Below are 18,513 nucleotides of genomic sequence, written 5' to 3' on the forward strand. Positions count from 1 at the left end.
AAAAGGTTAGTATCATAACATAATAGATCATAAATGAATAGGACTTCCATTTAACTGAGACACACTCCCTGTTAATGGAAGCTGCTGACCTGTCAATGAAATAACCTCCAGTAGAAAATCACACTCGGATGTGATTCCCAGTCAGGAAAATTCATCCACAAAACATTGATCCAGCAAAAACAAAAGAGAAAGGAAGTTTCAGAAAGAATCAATTCAGAGAGTTGGACCCTGGAACCTTCTCTAATGGTCTTTTATCTGCCTCTTGTTAGACACTATTCTAGGCAAAACTTTGGTTCCACTTCATCTCTCTTTGCTCAGCTCTACAATTGTTTATTCAAATACAATCTGTATTATGCTTTAATATCTTATAAGAGTCATAAATCTTTTGTCTGTAAATTTGCATTTTTTTTAGCTTATTTGATTTATCCCAGTGTTAAATCTGACATATAGGTCTGCTGGGTTTTTTTTTAAGTTACACAAGATATGAAGCTTATTCTAACCTTTTACCTTCAGAAGGGGAGTAGAGTTTTTAGCTTTAAAAATTGCAACTTTTTACAGCCATTTGAACAAAAATTTAGACTTTTAAAAAGATAAACATCTGGATTTCAAATACTGTATACATCTAGCGCAACACTGGAAAACCCGGCCATGCAAACTTTGACAGACAGGTGAACAAATCAGAAAAAGAGGTGTGAGGAAAGAGTAAAGTATAAAAGTGTGATAAAAGTATAAGAGAAAAGCATTAGCGCTTCTGTTGCGCTTCTGTTGTATTTTGTCTTCGTTGTGTCTCCGTTTTTCTTATGTGTTGTCTCTGAAGGTTTAACATTGCTTTGAACACATAACTCCTGGAATCTCATCAGTGAAAGAAAGCTGATGTTAGAACAGTTTATTGAGGAGAAGACATAGGGGCACATTTACTTACCCGGTCCATTCGCGTTCCAGCGGCGGCTTCTCTGACGAGCGTTCGGGTCTTCCGGCGATACATGAAGGTCCTGTGCCCGATGTCCACCAGGTGTCGCTGCTGCGCTGAGGTCTGCCGAGTTGCGTCACGGTTCACTGACCTCTTCCACGACCAATTTTTTTTTAAATGCGCCGGTTTTTCTGAATTCATCGGGTTTTCGTTCAACCACGCCCCCCCTATTTCCGTTGCGTGCATGCCAGCGCCGATGCGCCACAATCCGATCGCGTGCGCCAAAATCCCAGGGCAATTCAGGGAAAAATCGGCGCAAATCGGAAATATTCGGGTAACACGTTGGGAAATGACCCCCATAGACTTCTATTGGCTTCTGTGATCTGCATTGGTGATAAAATAGGGCACGTTTCATAATTTTTTCCACAGACAAGAGATCAGTAAAAAAACAAGTCAATGTGAAAACACCCATTGAAAACAGTGTGAGGTATACGTGGAAATCACTGAACCACGTATGTGAAAACAACGCCAATGTGAGAAAGTTCTAAGAATAAAAGGGATTTCAATTAGGAATTATAAAGTGCTCGAATATTAGGAATTATAGGTTCTCTCCAATCATTATACAGTATGATTGAAGAGGCAAATCAGATGTATCAATCAGATGTATCAATCAGATGTATCAATCAGATGTATCAATCAGATGTATCAATCAGATGTATCAATCAGATGTATCTACAGTGAGCCTCAGCCTTTTTCCGTAGTGTTTATAGAAAGTCCATGCCGCACCATATAATGCAAAAAAAAGCCATTGAAATCAATAGAAAAATTAAATTAAGGTTGGCAGCGACCATTTTCTTAACGTATAAGCTGTCATGTTAAACTTCTGCCACATCTGTACTCATTTTTTTGTATGATTGATCCAATAATGAAAGGATAAACAATTTCACTCTTGCTTCTGGATTTTATCTCAGGAATCCAACAAGTTATCTGGGAAATACAGCCTGTTCTGCAGCACTCCGCTATCTATTTTGCTAGACACCAGATTTGCCTTTTTAAATGTGAAAAAAAGAATGACAAATTAGACCTTTTGTAGTATACATAATGCAATCAGCAGCAATCTGCATGTTTGTGCACAATCACTTGCCAAAAAGATAATGAGAAATTGGCTTATCCCCTACTCATTGTTTTTTTTTCCCCCTGCACTTTTACTGTATTACGTGGGAGTCTCGTAGATTTCTATAGCAATTGGACTTCTGAATGTGCAATTAGTAAAGCTGATGTAGCAAATCCCAAGTACAGTTAATAGCTTAATAATTATAATTTCCCAAGACAAAAGCAAACTCCACAAAGAACTTTTCAAAATACAGCGTAGGTTACTCTTTTTATATTACAGGACGAGTGGGCAATGAATTTTTCTATGGTTTTATTTTAATGAACAGTTAATAGGAGATGTTTTCACATTGTTTTAGAAAACAAAAAAACTGTACAGTGGGTTTAAACATTTTTAATAGACTGGCCCAAATATTTAAATGACCTTAATCTATTATGCAATAAATGATGTCTTCTTTAATGTCAGAATATACAACTATTTGTATGTAATTACGACTTTGTAATTTTACATGCACATTAGTATCTGGCTGCTGTGACAATGAATGTGACAGAATTATCATGAGCCAAAGGGGTTGTAATAATTATTTACAAGATTTATCTTTTTTTCTAAGGGTGGCTTTACACAGAGTTCAGTAGAAGAAGCACATTCCAATTAGGGTCCAGCTTCACGAACCTAACCCCACTCCGGGGACGGGACTCCGAGCACCATATTGATAATTGATTCACAGAATTGCTACTTCTCCGCTAAATACCGTAGTAATGAAGACATTGTAATCATTACAGTGTGAGATCTGCTGCATAACAGTTCCAGACCACAAGTGTGATTCCGCCTCAGTCTTATTTATTATAGATGTTTATTTTTTATGTTAAATTGGACTTGTACTTGTTATTTAAACAAGTTTCCCTGGCAAGGAGGATGCAACTTTTTTTTGTTTTTTTTGTTCTGTCTCACTCAGTCAAGTTCCACAGAGGAGACTGAGCAAGCTTTTGTACATTTTTGACAAATTTAAAAAAGAAAGCAGATTGACTTTTTTGACTAACATGCAACAAAAAATCCAAAAAAGGATTTGCCTGGACTTGTGCACATCGAGCTGAAATGCAAATACTAAAAAAGTCCCAAAATAAGCCACATTTCCTGTAGCTCAAAAATGTTCGACTTTTTAAATGTAACATAGTAGGCAGAAAAAAACCAATCTCCACCATGAATAAATCTTATGCTAGTAAGCCCCACAATTAAGACCAGTCCATTGCAAAAGCTCCATTGCATTTATTTTTTTTAATAAATATTTGCTAGTATTGGCTACTTTTTATCTGCTAATAATACTTGAGCAATTATCTGGTTTCAAGGTCATAGTACAACAGGAGATAAAGCGTATGGCCATCACATGCAAATAGAGAGAACAAGTAGGATATGATGCATAAGTGTGACACAGGCATATAATGTTTAAACCGGAGGAACTTGGGTATGTAGAGCCGCGAGGGAGGAGAAAAGGGGGTGAGGTGTCTATAGAGGGATGCTGCAGGGTGAGGAAGACTATATGACCCATCAATAGTAGAGCAAAGAGGCATAAACGTTTGATTCTGGACAACCCATTTAAGGCTGCTACAAAAGAAGTAAAATAGTGTTCAGAATAGTAAGGAAAGAATGAAACAAAATGACATAAATGCATCCGCATTCCACAGATCAAGTTGTTGCTGAAGTCCAAACAGGCACAGATGTTACATTGTTTCTCTGAAAAGTGGATGGATGTGTTGAAGACCTCCACCAAAGGAATACTTTTCCTGGCTATATGAGGAATGCAGGGTGATGAGAACTTGGACTAACATCATTTTCATCTAACAATTTGTTCTATGTTAGAAATCAGGTGGAGGGCTATTGTACTGTACCAAAAGAGGTCATATAAATAGAATACTTTAAAAACTCTTGTACTAGTTTTTGGACCATAGCATAAACTATAAATCCTTAAAGACTAATTACTTTTTAAGCTGATGAAGTTTAAGTCTATTCTCCATAGGCTAAATACTTTACAATGCTATCAAATTACTTCAAGCAACCGCAGCTCCTGCAATTAAAATACATCTGAAAAGAATAAAGTTAGTGAAGCTCAGAAGTTTATCCAAGGCAGTGAAAAGGTTCATCAGATTGCGTTATCATTTTTTGGCATTCGCAGCTCTGGTAATACTCCAGCAGCATGCTACTGGGGCCTTTGGCTCCCGGCACTTAAGTGATGGAGGGGATGCCTGCAGGCTGATGTATATTAACCTTGTCAGCTTTCTGCAGGCACATTATTTTATGTTTTGGGTAGTGTTGTACATTGCAGACAATCTGACAAAGTGTTGTCATATGGCTTCACAGAAACGTTACCTTATAGAATTGTGAAAACTAAAATGACTCAGTATTCAAAGTAAGCTTATCCAGCTCAACTTCATGAAAGGTGAAAGGTCTAAAATGGAAAATAATGTACTGCAGATATATATATATATATATATATATATATATATATATATATATATATATATATATATATATATATATATATGTATATATATACCCAGTGTCTTCAAAAATAGGACTGATTCTGAAAATAACCCCTAGCATGATTTTAATAGATTTTTGCAGTATGTTTGAAAATTCTTAATAAAAAATAAGCAGAAATTACTGTTCATTAAAAAAAGTGTCCAGGCAGCTATACATCTATACAACATAAATAGAATACAGCTGGATAGATTCTGTATAGTAGGAACTTTAAAGGGAACCTGTTACCAGAAGACAGAATTTCACTGGTGACAGGTCCCAATAGGCACTGCAGAGTACATTACATAACTGTTAGATTCACAGCACAGATAGTTAGAGCACAGATGCGATTCTAACTGTTATGTTATGTACTCTTCAGTGTCTATTGGGACTTTCACCAGTGAATTTATGTCTTCTGGTGGCAGGTTTCTTGTAACAAGGAAAGCATACACCCATAACAGAATTGCAGTCAAATGACCTCACAACAAGAAGGGTTGGCTAGTGCTGAACCCCCCCAAACAAATTTGGTTAGTCCTGATAGTATCACTCTACTCCTGAGCCTAAAAACTGTGTCCGTTTCCGGTCACCAGGGGTAACCAACTGTTAGTAAACACTGCTACAATGGGAAGGGACCTAACAGTAAATTACTTTTGACAGGAGTAATATAGATCTGTGTGTGAGAGTCCATCCACTATTGGTACTTCCCAACTCTAATTGTTTTGGGTATAAGGGGATCTGGTAAATGTGATTCTTTTTGGTTATGCCTGCTTTTCTTGGTGATTTTTTTTTGTTGATGAATAAATGTGGATTGTGGATCTCCTGAAAATAAGCCCTAACCCATATTTTGGTGCAAAAATAATACAAAACCAGGACTTGTCAGGACTTTTACTGCATTTTTTTGGCATACAAGCCCTAAAATAAATGCAATTACTAGCAAACCCCAAATAGTTGCAATTATTTCCCCACGCTAAGTAGGTGCGGAAGGGCGTGGAGTAAGCTAAAGCTTCAGAACTGAACGTTTGCATGCTATTGTGCTACCAGGCAGGGCCTAGTATATAATCGTATGGCAGTGCAAGCTGCCCCCCAGATATATCAAGAGGCCGGAGTCTCTTCATGTAAATGGCAGTGCCAGAGGGGCGGCGACTTCATCATACACCAGTGCTTACGATTACTGTCATCCAATGACTTATTTTCAGTTAAACACAGTATCGATAAATATATAAATTGCCTCAAATTTATTATGCCAAATTTACAGAGTCTGACACACTGCCGATAAGGCTGTTATGTTCCTAGATTTTAGAGGAATTATTTTCTGCAAGACGTTGCAAAAATAGGATATTACCATAGCATTGCAGTACCATGGAGAGAATTTAATTTTGAAGAGTGTTTCCAAACATTAAACATATGTGTGAATACTTTACAAGTGATACAATGATTCCCTTTCTTAACATATTAGTTGTAGCTGATATGCCTTACTGTACCTGCCAACTGTCAAATTTGAAAATTTGAGCATGCCGTTCTAAAAAGGGGGAGGAACTGTCAAATGGTGTCCCAAAATGGAGGTTTTTGAGTCAGCAGGCATCACTTGTGTTAGTATATTTTTCAAGAAAGATATTCACGGCCCTCTTAAAGGTCTTTATCTTGGTATCAACATTCCAGTCTTGTTCCCTTCTGTGTCACCAAGTCTAGTCCCACTATTCTTGTGTTTCCAGGTCTACCATTACTTACTAATTACTATTACTCCCAGTCTATCCATGCTTCCCCAGTGTTGCTAAATCTTGCCCCATTTCTCACAATTCCAAAGCAGCAATTCTAACCACTGTATTGTTTGTGATTGCCAAACGTACCAAGCTTGTACCACATATCACGTATAGCGAATCCTATCAGGCATCTCATGTCTTCATACCTGGAGACAAAATATAGAAGTCAGTATTGTAAAAATCATACCTCAAATATACACACTAATATCACTGAAGACAACACTTTAATTGGACAAACAATGTGCTAATCAGCCAACTTCATAAAATCTGTACAGAACGGTGATAATACACAAAAGATATAGACCTGATTGGCATGGTCAGGCAAAACAGCCTCAATCAGGTAATAAACTGACTGTCTCACCTACCTTGAGGCTTTTTGTTCAGCCATCTATTGTACTATGCAGAGTTTTTAACATATGTTGCTTGTCCAGTAATTGTATTTATTGTTAATTTATTTGGCACATAATAAAGTATTCTTTGTTGCTAAAAAATTTTTTTCTTTGGGTGGTATATCACTCGCATTCAAACTTTTGGTGAAGAACGGTGATAAGCAAATCCTTATTAGTTTAATGGGGTTGGCCACTTTACCGCATGTTTTTTGTGATTTATTATCAATACATATCTATTCATAGTTCTGCACCACTTTCTTGATATGTAAAGTGAAACCTCCTGTCTTTTACCGCATCAGTCAGACATTCCTGTCCATAACATGGCTGCAGATGGAGGGTCATGTGATCTCTAACTGTCCATGAGAAATTGCCTTGCCAATACCTTGATCTTATATTCATGAATACTATCATAAGGTCCTGACAAGGTGATTGCTTATGGTTAGAAATCACATGACCCTCCATCTGTGGTCATTATCTGGTCTGGAATGTCTGGCTGATGAGGTAAAAGACAGGAGGCTTCACTTTATATATCAAGAAACTGTAGCAGAACTTTTAATAGATGTATATTGGTAAATTGCCTTATAATCTTCCCCTCACACTTACACACACATTACAAAAACATGAGGTAAGGTAACCAACCCCTTAAAGTCATAGATTACTCTCTTACCTTCTAGTAGGAGCACTAACTAGTTTTTCTGGTCAAAGGACAGATGGTAGGGAATCTCTTTACTATAACACTGTATTGTCTATGTCTGCCTAGAACTGTGTTAACTAGCTGACAGATCAACACAGATTTATGAGAAGAAAAGCACACAAGAGAAAAAAAACTGAAGTATATCTCCTGCCTATACTACCACAAAACATTGCTGTAGTCACCCCATAACCAGAGACTATGTATATGACACACAATAAGGAAACCATTCATTATGTTATTTTTGTGTTCATTTGAATATTCAAAAAAGGAATGTACTATATACTTTAAAAAACATCTAGTTCACTTAATTCCCTTGCGCTTATTAAATCTACCCCAATAGAATAAAAAAAATGCTGCAATTTTTTTTATGTAGCGCCCCAAAAAAGTTATGCCCAGTAACCCGTTTTGATCACAAAAATGCCAATGATGTTTGCTCATAAATATCCTGCTATGTATCAGCGTTTGTTTTGTGTTTAATTTTTTCCCCTGCATTTGAATCCTTATTATGTCTTGGAATTATGTGTATTTAAAGGTGTATTCCCATTTCAGTAAATTAATGTTATTGTTTGTATTATAAAAAGTTATACAGCTTTCCAATATAGTTTCTGTATCAATTATTTACGGTTTTCTAGCTCTCTGCTTGCTGTCCTTCTATGTTTACTTTAAGTAGACCATGGTCACACAGGTGCACGACTCGTTAGTATCACAGCGAGTCAACCATGGTCGACTGCTAGGGCGCGGCAGCTTTTCCAGATTTAAAGGGCCAGCACACCATTCATTGGCGCTGGCCATATTGCCCAATTCTACATAAGCCTGCCTCTTCCTGCAAGCCTTGCCGGATCTTTGTGCCTTACAGCCTGAGAGAAAGCTTCCTGGTGATTATTCCTGCGTTCCTGTGTATTCCTGCATTCCTGTGTATTCCTGCGTTCCTGTGTATTCCTGCGTTCCTGTATATTCCTGCAGTTCCTCCGTGTTGCTGTGTCCGTGTGCCTGTGTTCCATTCCCTCCCGTTGCTGACCCCGGATTTGGACTTGACCTTGCATCTCTGCTGCCTGCCCTGACCCTGAGCCTGGACTTGACCCCGTGACTGTCTTCTGCTAAGGTACCTCGACCTCGGCTGCCACCGCGGGCTAGTCGCACCTGTGGAACGACCTGGTGGTATCCTGCCGCAGCAAGTCCAACCCGCTTTGCGGTGGGCTCTGGTGAAAACCAGGTGCCACTTAGACTCCGGTTGCAGGTGTCGGCTAGTTCCATCCCCCGCGGTGGTCCAGAGGATCCACTAATCCTGACAAAACTATATTGGAAAGTTGTATAACTTTTTATAACACAAACAATAACATTAATTTGCTGAAATGGGAATACCCCTTTAACATTTCGAAAAATAAATCATTTGTTTTCTTAAGATCAAAACAAAATACATTATTTTACTTCTCTACTTTCTTTACATCTAGTGATCACATGTGTTTTTAAAATAAAAATATACTTCCTACTAGTGCAGACCCGCACTAGAAAACATAGCTTTTTATTTCTCCAATTTCATTGGTTCCCATCGGTTATAGAACAGCACATCATACTATTCAACAAGCCCAAATGTCATTGCACCAAACCTGCGATTTTTAATTGAAAAAACTCATCACTTACTTGTCCAAAATCTCATTGCGTTTGTCATGAGAGAAATTCTCCAGCTGTAGAGAATCCTGAGTAATGAAAGCCACTGCCAGATGAAAATAATTGTTCCAAAGCTGGAAATTGGAAAACATAAACAGAATGTAAGTCAAGAAAATAGACTCTCATTAATTTATAAAGAGCTCGAAATGTAACAAAAATGAATTTTGATTTCTTTAGATCCTGTCAGAAACAAAAAAACAAACAAAACAAAATGATTACCAAATGTCTGTTCAAGCAAAGCAAAGAAATCAATAAGGAGCTGTAAAGAATGGATTATTACCTAATACTGGTGACCTTTCATACTTTCATTTGTTTTTCAGCATAAATGTCAGAGAAATACTTGACGTTATGACAATCAGTGATTCTTAAACAATGAAATTATCAATTCTGCATGAAATACTACCGGAACGGGTGAAGGGGGAACACAGCTACACAGTTACATAGATGATAGGATACATTAGGATCAAGCAATATTTTTACCATGTTGATTCGGAAGAAGGAAAACTATGGGAAGATGTTAATTATTCTGTATAAGGATTACATCCCTGGATCAACAACTGAGTTCCAGAAACATGGTCCTAATAACTTCATGTATAGAAGGTGCCATAAGCAGATATTACTAATATCAATGACTATGCTGTCAACTCATGTACTCTATACTAGGGGTTGTTAATAAGAGACAGAGCTATCCCCATGAAATGGCTATAAGAAATGCATTGGGTCACAATTTTTCTCTATATAGGATCAGATTATCTACATAGGGAACACAGTAGATTAACCAGTATGTAATGAGAAATATTGGGTAGATAATAGCCAGTTACCCTTGCATTTCCGGTTTTACGGCTATAGGGCCAGGGCGTATTGGGCATAGTCCTGTGCCGGGCTGAAAACTCTCCAAACTGACGAACATGGGGGGTGGAGGAGGCTTAATAATGCCCCCATATGTTTTTTTTTCTTTAAGTATTGATGCTGAAAGACCATACTTGTCCAGATTAGGTAAGACAGCTCTGAGACTCTGAGTGTTATTTGCAAGGTTTAGGGAAGAGGAACATGATTGTGGTCAGTCAGGCAAGATTTCATGGGGCCGACCACATTGCCAAGGATGGGATTCTGAGCATCATAGTGATACATAATGCAAGGAGTCCCTTCTTTCTTCCCTGCTAAACAACTGCACATAATTGTATTGTATCATATATCACTGTGTTGCTATAAGCATAGACATGCAAAGATTTTCTATAGATTTATTAATGATGATTAAAGATTTCGGGCACCAATGCAAAATATGTACCAGGTTCAAATATTATACATCATTTCTAGAACTGGTCTCTGTGTATGTGATGGACAGCTTATAGACGTCTCTGTTTACATGGCTATTAAAAAGGATGAGTTATCTCATAAATCACAAATCACACTGCAATATGTGGGCATTACATAAGTCATAATTATTACAATGGATTTTAATGATAAATAGATTATTTCTCAGGAAAATACAAAAAGTACCGTAGCCCAAAAATATTCTGCAACATGGAGAAAGTATTTGCATAGCACATACATTCATGTACTCCATTTAGAGAAGCACAGGTATCTTGTATTATCTGCCAGGCAGCACTCATCTCGCCGAGCAGATTATTTGCATAAGCAAGTTTAATTGATCATATAACATTTTGTCTATTACTGAAAATGTCTCATCATTATAGGCATTGGCTGCAATTCTAACAACAGCTGCAAAAAAAATTGATGATGCGGAATGCAGATTTGCAAGCTTGTACGTCCCCAGGCCCGGTAATGTCTTTCTGTTAGAGGCGTGGTAGAATATTCGACTACATTTCAGCAAGCATAAACCAAACTGCTCTTATCATCATGTTCAACAAAGAATATTGAAATATTACTAGCAAATAGGGCGTGCAAATAGCGCAAAACAATGACATGGGCAATTGCGTGCAGAATATTGTAATCCAGTCTGTCTTACTCGGAATTGTATTTGGTGTCATGTTTGATACAAATAAAACTTTGTATTATCTGCTTATCCTACTAAATAATAATACTTCCATATGTGTGCACTGCAGTGTTCCAATATTGTGGAGAGCATAAAACTGCCCAGGAAATTAAAATCTTATATACATTAATTGCAATAGCACATGTTGTAGAGTTAGTTATGTGTAATGCACACAAAGTGCAATACGTCTGGTGTACTACCCCTAAACTGAAAATAAAAAAATAATGCAGCACATTAATGGAATAGGCTACAGTACAGGCAACAAAAAACATTCCCCTTGATCACCCCTAGTTACAAATGGGCCTCTGTGGCCACTGTGACCTCTGATGAAGCTCTCTGGGTGCTAGTAATTTATTTAAAGAGAACCCACATTTTTCACAAATAGAGCTAGTGGCAAGTTTCCATAGAACCCTAGTAACTAACTGACACCCTCCTTTTAGCTAAAAATGGTATCCCTCAAATTCCCATATATTCATCTTTATAAATTTACCTGGTATTCAAGAATGTCTATAGCGAGACGAGGTGGGCGTGACCTCCACAGGCTGAATCCAGCAGTTCCACCCCATGCTTTCTATGCATGCAGCAGTAATCTCATGTAACCAGGGTGACATCATTGCAGGTCCTTTACCATCTAACATTTACAAACTGTACACCAAGCATATATCTCATGAAATCACAGCAAATCATATAACATGAAATCACAGCAGCCTGCATGGAGAGGAGTAGAAGACCATGCAGTTATTTTTTATGTGGTCAGATATGTGCATGGTGTACAGTTTGATGATGTTAAGGGGTTAAAGGACTTGTGATGATAATACTTTGGTCACATGACATTAGGCCATGCCCCTGACTTGCTTATTAGGCCAGTTCCCAAGAAACCATGTTTATAACTCTCATGTGGATGTGAGGAAACCATTTTTAGCTAAAAGAAGTGTGTCGTTACTCAAGGGTTATTTATTATATGCTGGCGATTGTGTAAATTTATACAAATTCAACTTAAAGGAAACCTGTCATCAAAAACAGTCACAATAAACCTTACTAAACCCCTGTCTTTGTCTTTGTTGAAAAGTGCAGCGCAGATGTTCCCCAGATGTTGTCTGTGTCTATGGTGGCCCCATAAATGGCTGTTATTAAGGTATAGAGCCTTGGTGGCAAATAATTTAAACCCTAAACAGCAGGAATTTCTGGTGTGAGACGTAAAATTCTGGTTATTTAAGAACAAACCTATAGAAGCATGTAAGTAACTGCAGACTGCCTGTAATTGAATAAAAGTTGAATATTTTAATTTCCAGGTCACACAGGTAGACTCCTTCTCTATGCATATTTTACTAGAATAGCACAGCAACTGCCCACCCTACGCATTAGACCATACATTGTGTCCTATGCATAACACATGAACATGGACCTATGTTGATCTGCCTTTTTCTGTTACTCCATGGGGGCATTTATCAGGGTTTGTTCGCTAGTAAATCAGGTATACTAGCCCTGAAATAATCACAATTCCTGTCAAACCACCAGGAATTGCACTTCACACTGCCTTCACATTAAGTGGGCTACAAGAAGCACGGGACCAAGAAGAGGGACCCCCACAACTGTGGATTGGCTAAAACCTGCAACCGTTCAGCTGTGAATGGTATCCATTTATACTGCAATTTTACGTCCAGCAGGATCTGGCATAGAATTGTACAGCTGAGTGTTCGGCTGTCAGATACATCAAGAGCCAAAGCCAACATGGCAGAGGGGTGGGGTCTAACTCACATCCGAGAACAAAATGCGCTTGTGTATCCCCATTTTCGCAGAGACTAAAAAAAGTGTACCTTTTTAACCACCCAAATAATTCTACAAGTGAAAATAGCATTTTGTAGGGAAGTTTATAAGCTTTCTAGTCATACATTTACTTATAGTTACAGATGTATTATTATATATATATATATATATATATATATATAGAAGTTGTTATATAGAGAATTCTGCTTTACTTGGGGAGTAACAATTTGACATACACCTGTGTAACATGTCTCTTGTTTTTGATGTGGGCAAGCTGTGCATATACTTCTAATCTCAATAGCCAAAAAGTAAAAATGCAAAAATTTGTGGCACAAATGTAGGATTGCTCAAAGTGTGTAAAGAAGTTCAAACAGTTAGTAGATTCCAAATATATGAAATTTATGTCTCTTAATTCTTTTCCAAAATCTAATTTATTTGTCTTACACTGGTGGGGAGTACTTGCTGGCCATATTATCACTATATGGTGCCCATTTTATTATTTGGTCTGGGGCATTATCATCATAGATACTTCAGCCAAGAACCATCTCTGGGCACCAATGAGCTGTAATGGTGAATCAGGGGCCTAACAATGTGAGGCCTTACTATAGGCAGGACTTAAGAAGCTGCCTCTCTATCTTACAACAGTATTGCCAGTGTTAAACCAATGATTTTAAAGAAAAAGCATCAAAAGTTTGTATTTAATTTTTAAAAAGGAAAAACAGGAAAAATGAAACCAAAAAAAAAAGTTTCTTTCAACAAAAAATTAACAAATGTTTCTCAATGCATTAAATTTATGGTAAATATGTCATTATAACTCGTCCTGGAAAAAGTTAACAAAAGAGTATAAAAATTATAATTCTCGAATCGCAGATATGAAAATAATATAGATAAATTACAGTTAACATACTTTTTAAGGCTGAAAAAAATCAGATGTCCATTAAGTTTAACCTGTTATTCTACAATATCTGCAGCCATAGAAATTAAGCACATTCCTCTAATTTAATTTGTGTAGAATATTCCATTATTAAAAAAGTTGTCCATAGTGTCTACAAATGCTTATCCTTTAACCACTGGATCTAAAGGTAATGATTTTCTGACAATTAGTTAATTCTCAGGATTTCATATATTTTAATATTCAGATGCCACTTGTGACGACTCCTGGAAATGTCTAACTACAGTACAGAATAAGGTCACAACAATTCCTAATACAATCCCCAGCTCGGCCTTTGCAGGTCTCCTCTGATGTCCCTTCTTGGGTTTGAGTAGTGATAACTATCAGCATCATTATCCATGGCTGAACAATACATACACAATCATTGGATTCATTTTATTCTACGTGACTGCGTGACTAGCAATTCAAGTGTGCAGAATTTTAATGTGTTTAGTGAACTTTATAGTTTAAAGGACAGCACTGCCTATTAGATTGTGCAAATAATCAAGAAGAATAATGGCCCTGCATTGTTTGTCAGCGTACAGTTCCAATCGCTTTATTTCTTGGCATAGTAAATTAGCAAAAAGCGCACAGGATGCCAAGTTTGTCTGCATTTCAATTAGTTTTCAATTTTGTGTGTCACTGGCAGCTCTGGACCCATTGACAACTCAAAGGCAAATCTGACAGGCAATCTAACATCCAATGAAATCTGCCAGCATTAAACAGTTACCAGTGTCAAACAAATTTTGTTAGAATTTGAAATTGGATATCTTCATCAGATAAGTCCTCTAGGATTATATTTTTTCTTTACTTTAAATACAATGGGCCACATTTATCAAAACCAGTGCAGTCTGTACTATGCGCAGTTTGCCTGTGGAGTGTGCAAATCAAAACTGGCACCGGATCTTCATGAATCTGGTGCCCCCTACACTGCTCTGGAAGTGTGCACCTTTTTTTGGTGCAATTTGTTCATGCTACAGATAGAACTGTGCCGCACGTCAGCAATAAATGTTCCGCAAACTCTGACTAGGCACTATCTCAGAGCTGTGAGTGGTCATTTTTTGTGACTTTTGATGATGTTTTCATTGCTATCAAAGGACTATACGACCTTTTGATCACTTTTTATAGAATTTTTTATATTTTTCAAAATGGCAAAAAAAGTGGCATCTTTGACTTTGGGCGCTATTTTCCGTTACGGGGTAAAAAAACCCCCCTGTTATTATATTTTGATGGATCTGGCATTTTTGGACGCGGCGATAGCTGATGTGTTCATGATTTTTACTGTTTATTATTTATCAATTCTAGGGAAAGGGGGGTGATTTGAACTTTTAGGTTTTATTATTATAATTTTTTTTAAACTTCTTTTTATTTTTTACTATTTTTCAGACTGCATAAGGTACTTTAACCATCGGTTGCCTGAATATGTATAGGTATATAGTATATGGGGATTTCTGGCGAGTGCTAGCACCAACCGCGGGTGTTACCGATAAGCCTTTGCTGCAATATGCAGAAAAGACTTACCGGCTATGGAGAGGGTTCAGCCCATGAGGCCTCTCCATGCACGCGCACCTGGCATGTGACGTACCGTTTTATCTGAAAATTCAGCGAACCGGGCAAAACAAATTTACATAAATTCGCCCATCTCTTCTAACCCCACAAGTTGAAATTCATCCATAAAAAAGTAGCTGCCGCAGGCTCTGGCACAGTGCTGAAACACGCTGTAACCTAATAAACAGAAGTTTTTAGAATATAGAAAATATCTTCAGTGTATGCAGCTGCGTTTTTTAAAGACAAAGTTCAACTTTGTGTGTTAACCAATCCTTGCACAATTGTATTTCTGGGTCAGCAGATCGTCCTTTGTGATCCATGGGCAAGCAGCGACACCAACACCTGGGTCAAGATATGCTCGTTTAACCAAGAACAAGGTGAGAGTCTTTTCCATGTGTTGGAACCATCACCATACAGTTACACTTAAATTTCTTGCGCTTTTCTCATCCCCTATCTCTTCTTTCCTCAAAGACACATGTCCAACAAGTTCATTTTAGGAAGGGATTGGATGAGGAGGGGACTTAGGGAAACTTTTCTATATAACATAACCATCAATGTTATTAAATGTAAAAAGGCATCTAGACCCCTCTTGAAGCTCTCTGCTGTCCCTGCTGTGACCAGCGCCTGTGGCAGGCAGTTCTCACTGTAAAGAAGCCCCGTCACTTTTGGTGATTAAACCTTGTTTTCTCCAGACGCAGACAGTACCCCATTATCTTTTGATTTGATTTAATGTAGGGAATAAGTTGCAGCAAAACTCATTTCATTTGCCAAATATTTTGTTTGATACTTTGTGAAAGAAAAAGTTGTTTCAAAATTGCTTTAAAATAGCAGTAAGAAGTTATATACTCCTCACTTTGCATGTGGAGATTTCACAGTGATTTTATCTATTGCCATTAAATTGCTCCAGTGGTGATTTTAAAAAGATATTTTAGCTAGTAAATGAATTTCCAGCACTTTTGTGTAGTGTCATAGAAAAGTCTAGGTGTAACCTTCATCTTACCCTGTGACATTTATAACTCAGCAAGAATTCCAAGCTTTTCTAAAGTACAATATATTATTAAAACAAATCTATAAAATATTACTTTACCTGCACTTCAAAACTCATGTTTTCAAGAAATTTCTGGTTCATGGTTCTGGCAAACTTGTCAATGGCTCTCAAGAAAACTCTGCAACAGAAATAGACTTGTGTACTGAATTGTGTATTTATAAAAATACAAAAACATACAAATGCTATGATAGATAGATAGATAGATAGATAGATAGATAGACAGATAGATAGATAGGTCCACAATTACTAAAGCGTTTGCACCAGTTTTTTGTCTGACTTTGCACTGAAAAGAACTTACAAACTGCTTGTACATGTACTTATAAACTTTTTGCGCCATTTTTGTACCACGGCAGCACTGTCTGACAAAACAGAAAAAATGTGCACTAAAAAGGGGCATGTTAGTGCTTAGTCAGAATTTCCGCCACATTTATTACTGAGGTGCACAACAATTCTTTCTGCACCGAAAATCTGCAGCATGAACAAGGTGCACCAAAAAATAAGAAGCAGTGTAGGGGGCACCAGATTAATGAAAACTGTGCGCCACTTTTAATGAATCCACAGGCACACTACACATAGTATAGACTTCACAAGTTTTCATAAATGTAGCCAATAGACTTTGTGACATATTTATTAAAAGGAACCTGTCACCAGCTGGGGGATAGGTTCCCGCAGAAACATTACAATATATTCACACATTTTATTTTTTTTTTAAAGTTGTGCATTATATGGTTAAAGAAATAAACTATATGAAACGTTACCTTGCTCCCTGCAAGATTCTTCAGCTAGGTTGCAAGCGGGGGGGGGGGTCGGGGGGTGAGAAGGGGGTATTTGAAATCGCAACATTCGTCTGCTCTTCGATTCCTCCCATCATACTCGCTTGTTACTTCTTCACCCGCTCCCACATCCTCTCTCTCCTCTTCTCTCCCCCTGATGACGTCGGGGGAGACGCTGAACCCTCTCCCTGCGACATGCGCACTTAGAAGTGAATGGTGGCTTATCACGTCTCCATTTTCTGCACAAATGCAACTGGGCCAAGGGCAAGCTGCCTTCAATTCTCAGTGCACATGCAGACAGGTCAACACGCAAGCACGAGAATATCTTGCTGCAGTGAGCTACCATCATCAGGGGGAGGAAGGAGGAGAGGATGTAGGAAGGGGTGGAGCAGAGACAAGCCAGGATGATGGGAGGAGGGATCAGGAGCAGATGAACATTAAGATTTAAATTGTGTGGAATATATAGTAGTATTTCTGTGGGAACCTGTTCCCAGCTAAAAATGCCCCTCTGGTGACAGGCAGTGCATAAAACCTACTGATGAGTCTGGTAAAGGTTAAAAAACAAGTGGAAAAGTATCTGGAAACTATTAAATTATGTACACTTTTCTGGATACTTTACTTTTTCTTCCCAATGGGAAAAAGACATCTAGATTTTCTATGTATAGCTACGGGTATATAAAAAGCTGGTGTAAGACATTAAACCACTCTTACGAGCTCCACTTTTTCTGCTTCCAATAACAAAATAAAGAGTAAAACAGCTGTATGCAGCTGTGAACAAGGTGTATACAGAAAAAGCGTGATCTAAAGCAAAAATCCAAGGAGACTTCTTATGCAAGTAATAAGTATGCTCCAAAACACTGTAAGATGTGAGTATAATACATAAAATGAAGAAATGTAGAATTTACGGATATAGTTTTCCGCTGCCAAAAATAAATTGTAACCCTACTCAATAACTGTAAATCCATTTGCACCATTTTCTTGTGGGCATAGCTTTTAAAGATTTCACTGTGCGCGCTAAATGTTTCCTATATCCTTTCAGTCGGTACGATCATGGAGATACAAAATCTATATAGGTTTTATAATATTTTCCTACATTTGCAAAAATTAAAACCTCCTGTACAAAAAAATTATTCATTTAACCATTTTCTGGAGCTAATAACTATTTCATACTTCAGTGTACAGACCTGTGGGTGGTGCTATTTTTTGTGAGATGAAATTAAGTTTTTAATACTACCATTTTAAGGACTGAATGGCCTTTTGATCACTTTTTATTACATTTTTTATATGTTGGAAAATGGTGAAAAAGTGCCATTTGCACCTTTGGGTGCTACATTTTAGGATGTGGCGATACATAACATTTTTATGATTTAACTGTTTATTTTTATATCAGTTCTAGGGAAATTT

General features: G+C 37.5%; 1 protein-coding gene across 2 annotated transcripts in view; it reads right to left on the bottom strand.

Moving 5' to 3' along the window:
• Positions 1–18,513, bottom strand: part of DOCK2 (dedicator of cytokinesis 2) — a 471,688-nt gene that overhangs the window by 88,389 nt on the left and 364,786 nt on the right. For both annotated transcript variants that reach the window (XM_072145916.1, XM_072145917.1), the window contains exons 30-32: positions 16,376–16,454; positions 9,020–9,120; positions 6,383–6,441 (exon numbers count right to left, since the gene is read on the bottom strand). In XM_072145916.1, coding sequence (XP_072002017.1) covers positions 6,383–6,441; positions 9,020–9,120; positions 16,376–16,454 — 239 coding nt within the window. The remainder of the gene's footprint in view (positions 1–6,382; positions 6,442–9,019; positions 9,121–16,375; positions 16,455–18,513) is intronic.

Source organism: Engystomops pustulosus, chromosome 4 (genome assembly GCF_040894005.1).
Source record: "Engystomops pustulosus chromosome 4, aEngPut4.maternal, whole genome shotgun sequence".
Taxonomy (NCBI): domain Eukaryota; kingdom Metazoa; phylum Chordata; class Amphibia; order Anura; family Leptodactylidae; genus Engystomops; species Engystomops pustulosus.